The 13720-nt window shown below is 32.7% G+C and overlaps 1 protein-coding gene across 2 annotated transcripts in view; it reads right to left on the reverse strand.

The window, feature by feature from the left end:
- The window catches only part of LOC132752749 (ARF GTPase-activating protein GIT2-like), a 38165-nt gene extending 24762 nt beyond the window's left edge, over window positions 1–13403 (reverse strand). The window contains exons 1-2 of one of the 2 annotated variants that reach the window (XM_060743122.1): window positions 13339–13403; window positions 11160–11236 (exon numbers count right to left, since the gene is read on the reverse strand). In XM_060743122.1, coding sequence (XP_060599105.1) covers window positions 11160–11236; window positions 13339–13361 — 100 coding nt within the window. In that variant the 5' untranslated portion in view covers window positions 13362–13403. The other variant, XM_060743123.1, reaches the window with a different exon arrangement.
- Between the last annotated feature and the right edge of the window lie 317 nt (window positions 13404–13720).

Below are 13720 nucleotides of genomic sequence, written 5' to 3' on the forward strand. Positions count from 1 at the left end.
CAATATAACTGAGTACCATGTTTCCATTTAGCAGACTCCCGATCTGTTTTCTTAAGCATTACAGGATCAGTTAAATATACATAAAAGAGCTTCAGCATCAATGATTTTCAAGAGCATTAAAACCTCTCATAAAACTCATAATTCTACAGAGTACACAGTGCACTTATACCATATTACAAAGGTACACGGTATTACAAACATGTAACTGTGTTATCAACCCTATTCTGTAAGGCTACATTTACCCTGAACCTGCTGTAACCAAAAGGTGATTAGCCTTTGTGCACATAGTCCAACTAATTGTACTACAGATGAGATATTGTGCTATTTTGTGTATTGGCAATTAATTCTGATGAGAGTTAAAATGTGCTATTTTGTGTATGGGCAATATTCTGACCCAGAACCAAAACATCTCAGAATCTAGCTTTGGCACTTCAATATATTTTGACTATATTGTGCACATTTAACTATGTGCAGTCTGACCATGCTCTATACTGTAAGTGTTGGTAGCTCAATTTTTGTAAATAGATTTTGCAATCCCTTAAACTTGAAAGGACTGTCCCATTAAATTGTATCTCTTAGCAAAAAGCAGCATGCTCCATGACATGTACGTTCCACAGGTACATTATCATAATAATGGTCTTAAAATTTAAATAAATTAAACCTCTGCTGAAACCTCATATTTTACGGTAAGACTCTAACATCTTAATGCAATTTGAGAACATAGGGTGTTGCAGTTGCCATAGTAACCAGCCTACAGGGCTTATCAGCATCCCTTATCATAATGCATGTTGTTTCTGGTTTACATTTTTATGTTAAATGCTTTTAAACAAGTCTCTTAGCATACCTTTCTGATCTAAAGATTTGAAGATTTTGTAAATTACATTAAGCTTAATGAGAATAAAAGAAGTAATTCCCAGAGTAAATTATCAGATAAAATGAGTTATTTTGGAAAAGATAATGTGTAGCAAAACACAGATGTTAAACAACCTGTACGCTATTTATAGATGTCAAGATTTCTTTTTTCATATTATGAATCTCCTGGAAAAGTAAGCCACCTTGAGGCTGACTGGACCTGGTGTCTATAAAATATTATCTTATTTGTATATAAAGAAACTGTTTTCAGCAGTACAAAATATTAATTGTATAAATCAACTCCCACCTTTACTTTCTGATCAACTCATTAAAGGCCCATTAATATCACTCTTCTCAGTCAGTGGAAAAGAAGATAAAAAGTTCCAATGGTAAGGGTAATCTGTTACCCAAATGACTTGCATAACTTGTCTTGAAAGACCCACTCTAAGAGTCATGCTGCCTCAAACAAAACATCTGAGTTCTAGGCTGAGATATGGATAGTCCACCCACCCTCATATATATAAACATGACTTTTATAACTAGGCTTGAGAATTCTACAAGTACTGTGTCTCAAAAGCATAAGAAATTATCTTTTGTACCTTCATATTATTATTAATTTATACCACTCCCTCCCCCAACCCGAAAAAAAAAAAAACCACAAAGAAGCATTTTTATCATTTTATACTTGCACTGTACCTTTTTATTCTACCTTTGTACTGCTTTTAAAAGCTATCCCAATATACTGAACTAGTCCTATCAAATCAACTTTTCTTTACAAATGAGCAGCAGTTTTTATGACCATCAACTAGCAAACAATCACAGATACATAGTAGTATAACACATAAAAGATAAGCAAGAATTATACTTTTCAAAGTAAACAACCAATAATCATGCCCTTTAACCAATAAACTAACATGTATCATCAATCAATAATTTGTTAGTCTTGGCCGGGACCCAGCATTTATAGCCACTAGCAACATTAATAAAATCATTTCTTTCTATTTTCCACCATTTCTCTCCTTCACTCCGGTGCCAATATTACACCTGTAAACTATGAAAATCTTGATATTAACGATGGCATATCAAGATTACAAGACATAATTTCCTGTTATAATTTATGTAAAGTGTGTCAATTTTGTTTTTCAAACAACATAGAGGAGGAAGTTCATTCTAGATTTTTTTTTAATATTACAGATATTGCTCTTAAAGATTTTTGCTTTCAAAGATCTAATTAAATTTAAAGAAACCTTTTTTCCTTATTATCATTTTTTAGACTGACTTAATAATACATGTACAGTAAAATTAAGATACATGTACACAAATGTACATGTAGTTCCAACAGACCAATTTAAAATAATTAACTAATACATAATTTGATATTTGCCTACTATTATCCTTTTTAAGTAACATTTTTCATTTCATTTTTATCAATAATTTTCATTCTATTTAAGTATATTTTAAAAGTATTTTAAATTAGTCATCATTTCATGTTCTTTAATTGAATATCATGTTCAGCTATGTCAAATTGATGATTATCACCATCACTTAATTGAATTTGTCAAATTTGTTCATGTTTTACCCTGACTGTTTAATGTGTAATGTTTTTCCTTTAAAAAAAATTTTCCACATCATTAACTTTTATATCACTCTGATTGGGTGCATTAAATTTTAACAAATTTATATTAAAATTTGCTGATGAATAATTAAGAATAAGTGTCAGCTGCAAACTGCAACTTTTCATGCATACTATATAATAATGCAATGTTTTTTTTTTATAGTTTTATAGAAATACTATACAAGTTTATATAAATATTTTGTTCACATCAAGTAGTCAATCTATTTTATTGAATACAGACCAAAAAAAATAATAATGTAATAGAAAGAGCATCGAAACACGTGGCTATCTGATTTGTACGAGGGGGCGTATATTTTGAAAATATTTCCATAAAATGATATTAAATGGTTTTGTCCAGAATGAACAATCAGGACATGCTCATTATATGATATATCTCAAACATTCACAATTTGAAATCTAACATTATATTAGGAGTATCTATTCCAGAAAAAGGAGCATAAGGAGCCAGCTTAGTCAGCAAATCAAAACATCCTACTGGTTCCTTAAAGGTCAAGCCGCACAAACATAACACCTTACTGGTTATAAGTTTAGCCATTAATGAAACACATTCTAGTAAATACCATTCATCCGACATACAATTGTATACCCTGCAATTTCTACTTAAATGCATACAGTTTTTATGAGATCTACATCAGCTATTTATATATGAGCCACGTCATGACAAAACCAACATAATGGGTTTGCGACCAGCATGGATCAAGACCAGTCTGCGCATCCGTACAGTCTGATCAGGATCCATGCTGTTCGTTTACAAACCCTCTAACAGGTAGAGAAATTGATAGCGAACAGCATGGATCCTGATCAGACTGCGCAGATGCGCAGGCTGGTCTGGATCCATGCTGGTCGCAAACCCATTATGTTGGTTTTGTCATGACGCAGCTGTTATATATCATAGAATATGCTCTTAAGAACCAACAACCTGTGTATAATGTCAAATAATGCGTAAGATATGGTAAAAGATATGTTCATATAGGAGAAAAATCCAATACAAACTGCCTGCAATAGACACTTCTATCAGATGTAATATAAATTAATTTCCCTTCATACAATGTAGACAAGGCAAATCTACCAAAGTGCAAGAAATCACATATTGAATATTATCATCAAAATCAGATTAAAGCTGCATGCCTCCAGATGAGCTTAAAAAACAAATAAAAAAATTAACTTTGGGACAAAAGTACTAAAATTTTAAGAAAAGTAAAAATATTCACAATTCATTGAAATAATGATTAAGAAATAACATCGGCCTGAGAGGTGTATATCGGCTATTTAACACCGGTTTGGAGTTTTGATGCGTAGGAATTGACCACGAAGGCCGTAGGCCTGAGTGGTTAATTTTGTCGCATCAAAACGACAAAACCGGTGTTAAATAGCCGATATACACCTCTCAGGCCGATGTTATTTCGATTCTAACACGATAAAATAAGGAAAATCACTTATGTTATTTTTCAAGCGGAAATAACTTCCGGTGTCGATTTTCGTATAACGCTGTTCGATTTTCTTACCCTACTGTTGCGAGATATAGAAATTATCAAACAAAAGAAATAATAAGAAAAAAACGTTATTTTATCAAGTTTTCAACAATAAAAACTTACGTCGTATTGTGTTTACATCAGTACCCCATTTATAATTCTTGTATGTATGAAATAACGTCAGCTTGTTTATATGAATGAGTTGTTTACTTAGGATGACGTAATTACGCTGCTTACAGATTGGCGCCGTTTTGTCAAAATATTTATTAACTGATATGGATCTAATATGTGGCGTTAGTGTATATGAGATATTATTTCGGTATTGTACGAAAAGAAAACATTATACGAACTGAAAATATGAATAAAAATGCTTTTTATTGTTGCTTTAAAATGCTTTATAAACTATACAATCGAGGGTGAAAACATAACAGCGCATATACAAGTAGTCCCTAACTGGTGTTTATTGGCAGTTTAACACCAGTTTTTTTCCTTCTTTGTCTATAGTGACAAAATCACGTGAGTGTTAGAATTAACATTTTATATGCAATGAATGACTGAATAATATCATTTAAGAAACTTTGTATTTCTTATGAATGGGCTTGTATGTATGTCAATCACTGTTTTTAATGGTATGGCAAAAAAACAGCCAAACAATCCTGTTTATTTTTGATGATGAAAAAAAAAAGCTAGAAAACATTCTGGAAAAAAAAATGGGGCAGGAGGAGGGGGCATTATGGCATTAAATAGGTCTACTATTCGTAATTTTCAGAATGACCCAAAGAACCTGAGGCCAATCTTACATGTAAATAATTGTACAAAAATCTTATACTTTTGAAAATCTGAAAAATAGAAGCTTTCCAAAAAAGCAACATTTTGGGGAGAAATATTGATGCAAAAATGGCCTATGTCAATATTGACACAAGACACAACACTTTTGACTTAACTGACTCAATATTTGAACAAACTTGATTGAACTCAACTTGGCAATGCTAAAGAAAATCATTATATAGTTTTTATCCTTCAGAATTTTATAAAAGTTTCCTTTGTGTTGACATGGCTACCAAAGTTCTGCATGGGATAAATTCTTTTGATCAACTGTGATAGATCTTCATGCAAACATCTCTGACAAATTCCATCAACACTCAGACTCAGTGGTTTCACAGGAGTAACAGTTTTGAAAGAGACAAAAAATGATAACAGATTCTTGGTGGTAAATAGCACTCAAAATACAATGTTGCCCTCTCCACCACTCACTGGATTGCTTATTTAAAAACCAGTTCAATCTAACAGTCAATACAGGCATATATACAAAAATCTCGCTATGATATTTTAATGAAAGTGTTACAACTATATGTACATAACTTAAGTATATCTCAAACATTTCATAAAACTTGTTTTAATGAACACTTAAATATTGTGTATTTTCTCCCCTGATTCACTTATTCTAACAGAGCATGCAAATTGTTAATAATAACTTGCATTATATCCATTGCATTATGGGAGAGCATGAATAACCGATATTTTTTATAGAATAAATCAAGTTTGAAGCTCTGGTATTCCCTAATTGCCCTGACTGACAATGAGGCATATTTCATATTAATACAATTACCAAGCAATTACCACTTCAAACAGTCAGTTAATAGGACATGCCATTTGGGAAAACCTTCGTGCCATTTGCAAAACTTCCGTGCACAATTCTATTGGCATTTTGCTGGTTGCAAAAAAAAATGTAAAATTCATGTCAAACTTAGGAATGTGAAATGATTTTTATTTCGATATATTTTGAATGTACTGTTATTCTTTGCATTAAAGGGACTTCACTGAGGTTTTTCAGGAAATAACATTTTGAGATTAAAAATCCATTTGATGTACGTATAGATAAATAACTTGTGTACAAAATTTCAGATCATTGGCTCATTCCGTTTTTCCAAAATTGAAAATTGTTAAAATAATAGCACAAAAATATGATTTTCAAGTATTTCCAAGTATATTTCTCAATTATCTTTTTCATATATTTCTGTTTTAAGTGCTCTAGATGATCTAAGTAAGAAATTAAAATTTTATGCTTTTAGGTCTGTTCCTTTTAACTTCCTCCTTTCTAACATATTGTAATTGACTGACCTATGTTTTAATATATGCATATATCTTTATACACTTTGAAATAACTTATTTGTCAGAAGGGGACTCTTCATTAAATTTATGTAAATTCCCTTGTCCCCTCTTGTATAATTTATTATATAATTTATATTCAATAACATTATTAAGCCTGAATTATTTACCCTTTGCCTGCTAATGGAAACAAATGCTACCCATGTGACCAGTGGAGACCAAGATCTACCAGAAAATCCAGAATACAGACAAGTCCATTTAAAACATTAAGTATGCTGATGCAGGTTCATAACACAATCATTATACAGTTGCACATGTAGGTATTCAACCGTACACGAGGTATTAAATATGGTTCCTAAGACACCCTTTAAATAAATCAAAAGAGTGCAATTTTCAACTTAAGACATTGCAATCAATATGCAAACAGTTTAGTCATACTTCCCAATAAACATACATGTACCTCTAAATATAGCAGGCATTTCTAAAACTCAATATGAGAAAAATGTTTTGTTGTTGTTTTTTTTTTCATATTAAGAATTCAAAGAATTACCATAAAAATTAAGACTGTAATTCTGCTGATTTTAGATGATTATGTTTCAAAATTGAAACTATCAAAAAATTAAAACAAAAATAACCTTTATAGCCATTCTATCAGAAATATAATCAAATGTACCAACTATTACTTTAGGATATACTCATGAGAAATTTCACAAGTTCTCAAATTTCAGATACCAGTCAATGTTGGTAGTATTATCAAATTAACCAAGAGCTGACAGACAGCTTATCCAACTTTTCTCAGTAATTGATACAAAAAACATAGAGCTTGAATATTATTGCAGGAGTTAGCAAAGGGAAATCATTCAGTGAAAACCAAAGCTAGAGTTATGGGTCTTGGTCATACAGTGACCTATAATTACAACTAAGAAGACATGATTGTGTGGTGATTGAAACAAATAACTTCAGCAGTCATGGAAATAAAACATGCAATTACAGAACATACATGAATGTGTCTTGGTTAGTGAACTACAATTCATTATGACCCTCAAGACAAGTGTGATGTTTAGAACTACCTGCTGTGGTTATTAAGATATGCATCTGCACAAAGAAATTAACCAAATGTTATGCCAGTGCCAGGGACTTTGGATTCTTTTATAATGAAGCTATCCGATAACATGTACATTGTAGCTTACGAAACATTAGAGGTTCTCCTCAGGTGCCCGGTCATGCCTGAAATAATGTATGGAGGGGCACCTGAGGTCAACCTCTATCAGTACAGGTGAAATGTCGCCATATGACATCTACTCTGTCCGTGTGCAACATTAAACTCAACAATGTGGGGTGAGTAGGGTAATAGTCTCTCTATTCTTCTCACAGTCAAGCTACATGTAAATTGGCCTTATTTGAATGAAAGACCCCACAGAATTGTTATTGTTTTTCTGTGAAATTATTTTCAAAACTAAAATTGATATCTTTGTAGAAAATAATTCAATCTCACACTGCAGAGTGAATTTCAGTTGTTGATTGAAAGTATAAAGATGTAAACAAATCCATTTTGGCTAGGAAACTTTTTTCTCAAATTTATGATTTTTAGAACTGCAATTATATCTATTTTTATTTGAGTTACATTACAAATCATACTGACAGTGGAGTGTCATATACCACAACTTCTTAGCATTACTTGTGGAGGAAACCCCGCAAGTGCCTTTCAGTGCATTGTCTTAACAACTATTAAACATGTAAATAGAACCATAAACTTGTACCTTGTGATAGCTTCTTCAGTACATTGTATTTTGGAAACATGGCCAACACCTACATATGGCAATGGTATTTTTAGGGGATTTTGCAGAAAATAAGGAAATCGCAAGTATGGCGGTTGTCCGAATTGTTCATATTTTAAGGGGATCTGGCAGAAAATAAGGAAATCACAAGTATGGTGGTTGTCTAAATTGTTCATGACTTGTACATAGATATACTCAGTACATGTACCTCTTTAGGAAACTGAACTTGAACACTGAAGAACTTGAAAATTAAAAACTGCATACAAAGTTTGATACTTATCTGGAGATTCTAAAATTAATACTATAATAGTCTAAAATGGAGTGATGTGGTACATATAATCATTAAATAGAGGATATTGAATGAGTGAAAGATTAATACTGAATTTATTGCACGAGTTGAATAAAATTATATTATGCGAGCCTCTGGCGAGCATAATATTATTCTGTTCAACGAGTGCAATAAATTCAGTAATGAACTTACACGAATTTAATATTCTATTTATCACATACCAAAAATAAAGACCGTTTAAGGTGAAATAAGAGTCATATTTCATTGACGCGCCTATAGTATACAGGGTTCTCGGGGACGCTTATTTCGGCGTCCCGGTACGCATGTTTATTGCAGCTGGACGCAAATATTTCAGAGCAAGGATTCCACGTACGCTTAATTATGCCCGGGGACGCATAAACATTCCCGATTGTTTACAACCACAAATACACAAATGCGTCAGCGCGTGTCAGTCTATAGGTAGGCGGTCCTATGCACATCGACCCGTGAAGCAATTAGCCAATCAGCGATAACGCTTCCGATCATTATCACGCAATAGTGGTCAGACTAATGTATACACGCGCTGTACAGTACATGTAATTACCAGATATATCACGAGGTGATAATTTTATATCTTTGATCAACAGTTGATTGGAAATAAGCAAATTTTACCGACAAAAGGATAAAATTATCGACTATTTACGCCGCAAGTTTAAAGACTGTTTTCTCAAATTACAATTGAGGTTAATTTTGAATGATTGTCGAATATTTTCGGCATTATAATGATTGTCGAATATTTTCGGCATTTTCTAGGCACAATTTTGCTTTAGTTTCATTCTTGCAAAAACTTTCTATAAGAGTATTAAGAATTTAAGATATTGTGCCGAAATGCCAGGTACACATACGCGTTTCTCTATCCGAAAATTGATCCCGAACATCGGCGATTTCACGTTCGCCAGAAACCCTAAAATTTCGCAAAAATTCTCGGTTTCCAAGCCAAACATGCGAATGAATTGTTTCTTTATTATTTAATCAACATTAAATCTTTAAATGTCGATCTTTAATTTGCCCCCTTTTGAAGATATTTGCTAAAATAATCGTCGATCGGATGAATCTCTTACACACTGTGTGAATCTGTACACGATTTTCCTATTCATTCCGCTAAACGCTGCTTATATACATTTACGTTTTTTTTTAACAAATACAAACTTTTTGTCTTAAGAGTGGACTTATTTAACCAGAGAAAAATTTGATTTGGTATAAAAGTGGAAGAAAAGAAAAGATTTCCATGGGTTGATGCATTATAATGAAATAATTTCATAATAAATATTAACAACAAAACAATAATTATACTATGTAGTTCAGAGTTTCTTTTGAATAACTATTTACTTTGGAAGTCTCTTGAACATTCAAAATATCAGCAATGCTATTGTGAACATTGAATGACTAATTAATCTGTAAACATATTAATTGCGACGCGCTTTTGGACTCCAACTTTTTCAGGGTTGGGAGTCCATGGACTCCATGTTTTAAAGTCCTAGTGAGAACCCTGAGTATAACGCTAACATTTAGCGCGTCTTTACACTATGTTTGTATAACGCTAATGACGTCACGTCAAAATATATGCACAGCCGTGCAATACCATATTTACGGAGTCGCAAAATCGACACGGGTGTGTGATAATTCTATATATTGCAGTTGGTATATCTTCTCAACTAACAATGGCATCTAACATAATTATTGTATTTAATCTTAATATTGAGGTAGGTAAATCAGCACTGTAAACTGGACATGTGTTCAGTACCCCAGCAAGCACTGAGTTCATCAGTTTTAAAAATTCCTGGAAACTCTGATAACATTGGAAACAGTGATACATGTATATGATATCTATGAACACTACTAAAAGAACTAACCCTTAGCCAACCAGTGATGGCAACTGAATCTTCAATACAACAAGTGCAGACCAAGATCAGTCTGTGCTGTCTGCTCAAGGTCTGCACTATACACTATACAGTAAGTGCATACACATATCAAAAAAAATAAAATCCCTAAAAACAATAATGGTTTTGCCCAGTTAGAAAGATGGGAAAGTCCATTAGATACATTCAGTGTGGTAAAGGTTAATCAATTCACTATATTCCATGAATATGCATAATAGTTTTTTTCTCAGACAAAAGCTTAAACATTCTTGCATTTCATTCATGTAGGTCATTCTGTACTTCTTACCGGAACATCTGTCAATAACAATACTTAACTTCAATAACTCAAAGCTGGCAAATTTGACATGTGCCGCACTTTCTAAATTTGAGGTCTCTGCAACTTCTTCAAAGTCTTAATACGGGGAAGTCAAAGGCTGCAGTCCCGGGCTTTGGCTTGCCCGCCTACAGCTAGACTACATACATGTGTATATTCAAAAGAAAACCAAAAAAGTCCAAATGAAAACAATTAAAGATTATATTGAATTCTATACCTATCAATGAAATTTTCAGTGTCACAGGCACCGCCATTTTCAATGTTACTCAATATGATAATAGGCGGGGTATTTCAGTAACGAACAATCACAACTTTTCGGATTAATCATAATTGTTGAATATTTCGAGTGAAAACGGATCCAGATGCAGTGCACAAAATACCGAATGACACTTTTAAAATTGAAAAATGAATGAATTCTTATCTGACTTCCCCGTTCATAGGCTTAGCCTAATTTCATATATTATTACGAACAGGTTGCTACAAAATCCTTCTTATAAACTGATATCATCAGTTACACTTTTCCCTTTGTTATTGAAAATTTATCCTTATGATAATAAAAAATTACTGGATACAGACTTAGATACTATTTATATATGGTTATCTTCACATTTAACAATACTTTGCCTCATTTTCTTAGTCAATAACATCCATACTAACCAAATGATATGAGTAGTAATGACAAAAGTAATCTGAGACTAAAATTACCAAATTTGTGAGTTGACTCACCCAATAATTTGCTCTCAAAACAAAAACATCGAACTGTGTTTAACAAACCGATAAATCGAACATACCTGAGGCACCGCAGTCGGCACACTGGTCCCCCGCCGTCCTCACTTTACCCCTCGACATTAGGACTGTCAAAACGGGTCTACCAAACCCCACAAATAAATAATTTAATCGTTAATTTCCCCAATTGTCGGATACTCTTTCATCCTTCAGGATCTTAATTGGGTCCGCAGTTTCGTATAATTTGATTGTTTTATTTTTTTAGTAATTTTTCATTTACATGCTCACAAATATTATTGTTTGCAATTAACTATTTATTATCAGTTATAAAATTGTAATTGAAAACTACAAATAAAAATATATTAAATCACATTAATGCATAAACTAAACGGTGGGATGGGTTGCAATTGTCAGTTACTGCGGCATTCGCGGAATACCTCGACGTTTATTAGCAATCCTTATAGGGCCGAAAAGTTGCGATTATATCAAGGATTATGAAATTTTGCCAAGGGATTCAAATGGATAAGCCACATAATGGACACGGTTATTACAAATGAATTTAGTCCCAGTCAATAAACGGGGTGGGGGAGGGGGGTCCCAGTCAATACACGGGGGGGGGGGGGGGGGGTCTCAAAATTAAGCACCGGTAAAAAAATGTTGTGCATTTCCGCTAAATTTCCTTATGTGCATTATATAATACCATGTGTGAAAGAGAAAAAATGTCAATCAAAGGGTAAATTATCAACATTTCAACTTTTAAACACGTAAATAAAATTCAAAGCCTTTTTATTACCTGCTTTTCGGTGGTTTATAGAAATATATCAGTGAAATAAAAATGGTAATTTCACTGTTTTAAACAGTGAAATTATCAATTTGATAATTTCACTGTTTTGAATTTAAGCCCCTTACGTTGTTTCAGTGAAATACCAGCGTGCACAGTACTGGGAACCAACTTTATGACGTTGTATTATTATTTGGCGCGCTTTTCATTCAGTTTTAGGTTTAATGTCTTTTTAAAACGTTTCTTTGCATATAATAAAAAGAAAATTTGTTTAGTTTAGTGTAAGATCGAAATATATATTTCACCTTGTGAACACCAAAAGTTCATATTTCACTCGTGGCTGCGCCACTCGTGAAATATACCTTTTGGTGCTCACTCGGTGAAATATATTCCGATCTTACACTAAACTAAACAAATATCCACTATTTAATTAAAATTTAAATGTAATTAACCTATAGCTCTTCAGCGCTTCTTATGTAAAATTCTTCCAAGTATAATTTCCAATAACCGTAAATTATACTTCGTCTCGTGAGGTTAAGGCATAAGAAAGGTCACGTGATTATGGTATAATTTACGCAAACCCAGAAATCGTCAACGCAGCAATGGTATATCTATTACTTATGCCGGCGAAGAGTAATAAATGGATTTTGAGGTTGGATCGATGTGGCCAAAGAGTACCTTTATTTTGTAAAATAATATTTGTACACATCAAGTTTTGCGAACCCCGAAATATAAATAATATTTGCATGCTCGCTTAATGGGAGGTGCTGCTCCCACACATCCGCTTTTTATTTATTTCTTTTAACTTACACACAACTGAGAATAACACATTGTAACATAATAGCATAATTACAAGCTTGATAATTTTAATATTTATGAATTCCGCTAAACTACATTCTATCCAAGTTACGAATTTAGATTATTCATTTAGATTGATATTTAATGTTTATATATGAAAGAGATTCGTAGTTTTGTAGATGGGTTTTCCATATCACCTTTTGATCTCTTCAGCACATATGAAGCTCGTTTGGGATTTTGACCAACAATTCCTTTTTTAGCCGAATCGCAATAAAGGGTTGTTTGTATGTTAAGCATCATTAGGTTGTATAAGATTTCGGTTCCGTTTTTTTTTCGTATGCATGTTCAAGACAGAACCCACGACGGAAAGCATATCTCGACAAAGACTGTATAAAAATCCAAAACAAAATGGGTTAATTAATGTAGAGGAGAGTCACGAGGGTAGGATCACATTTATAATTTTCTTTACAAAGCTTTGAATTTTACATAAATGTTAAAAATTTGAAAACTTACCCTGTGATTGACCTATTTTCTTTTTCACATATGTTGTTATTAGTGGTGCACATCTTTAGCAGCGGAAATTCACATATATTTTTATCACATATATTTTTTATCGATGCTCAGTTTTTTGGGATCCTTGTGGTCCCCCCCCCCCGTATATTTACATCTTAGATTTCCGCATACGCATATTTGCTTATTCAGAAGAACCTAATGTTTGCAACGACGTAACATATGACGTCAACAAATAAGCAAACGACGTTTGGTATAGTTTGGCGCCAATTTAGGTATTAGCTCTAATAAATGCAGTCAATAAATGAGGTACCTACACAGGACTATTAAAACTTGATTTTTAGACAAATAAAATACATCAATCTAAACCATTTGGCTCTTTTAACATTTAATTTATTGTTAAATACGTTTACTTTAGTTATAACAAACAAAAGTCAACATGTATTTTTATCACTAATCAGATTCTTATAAAAGTTGTTATAAGTCTGGTTTTCTTAAAAGCTACCATAATATAGTTTTAGTATTAGACACCACTAT

This window comes from Ruditapes philippinarum, unplaced genomic scaffold, assembly GCF_026571515.1.
Source record: "Ruditapes philippinarum isolate M1 unplaced genomic scaffold, ASM2657151v2 ctg1815_1_1_1_1, whole genome shotgun sequence".
Classification (NCBI taxonomy): domain Eukaryota; kingdom Metazoa; phylum Mollusca; class Bivalvia; order Venerida; family Veneridae; genus Ruditapes; species Ruditapes philippinarum.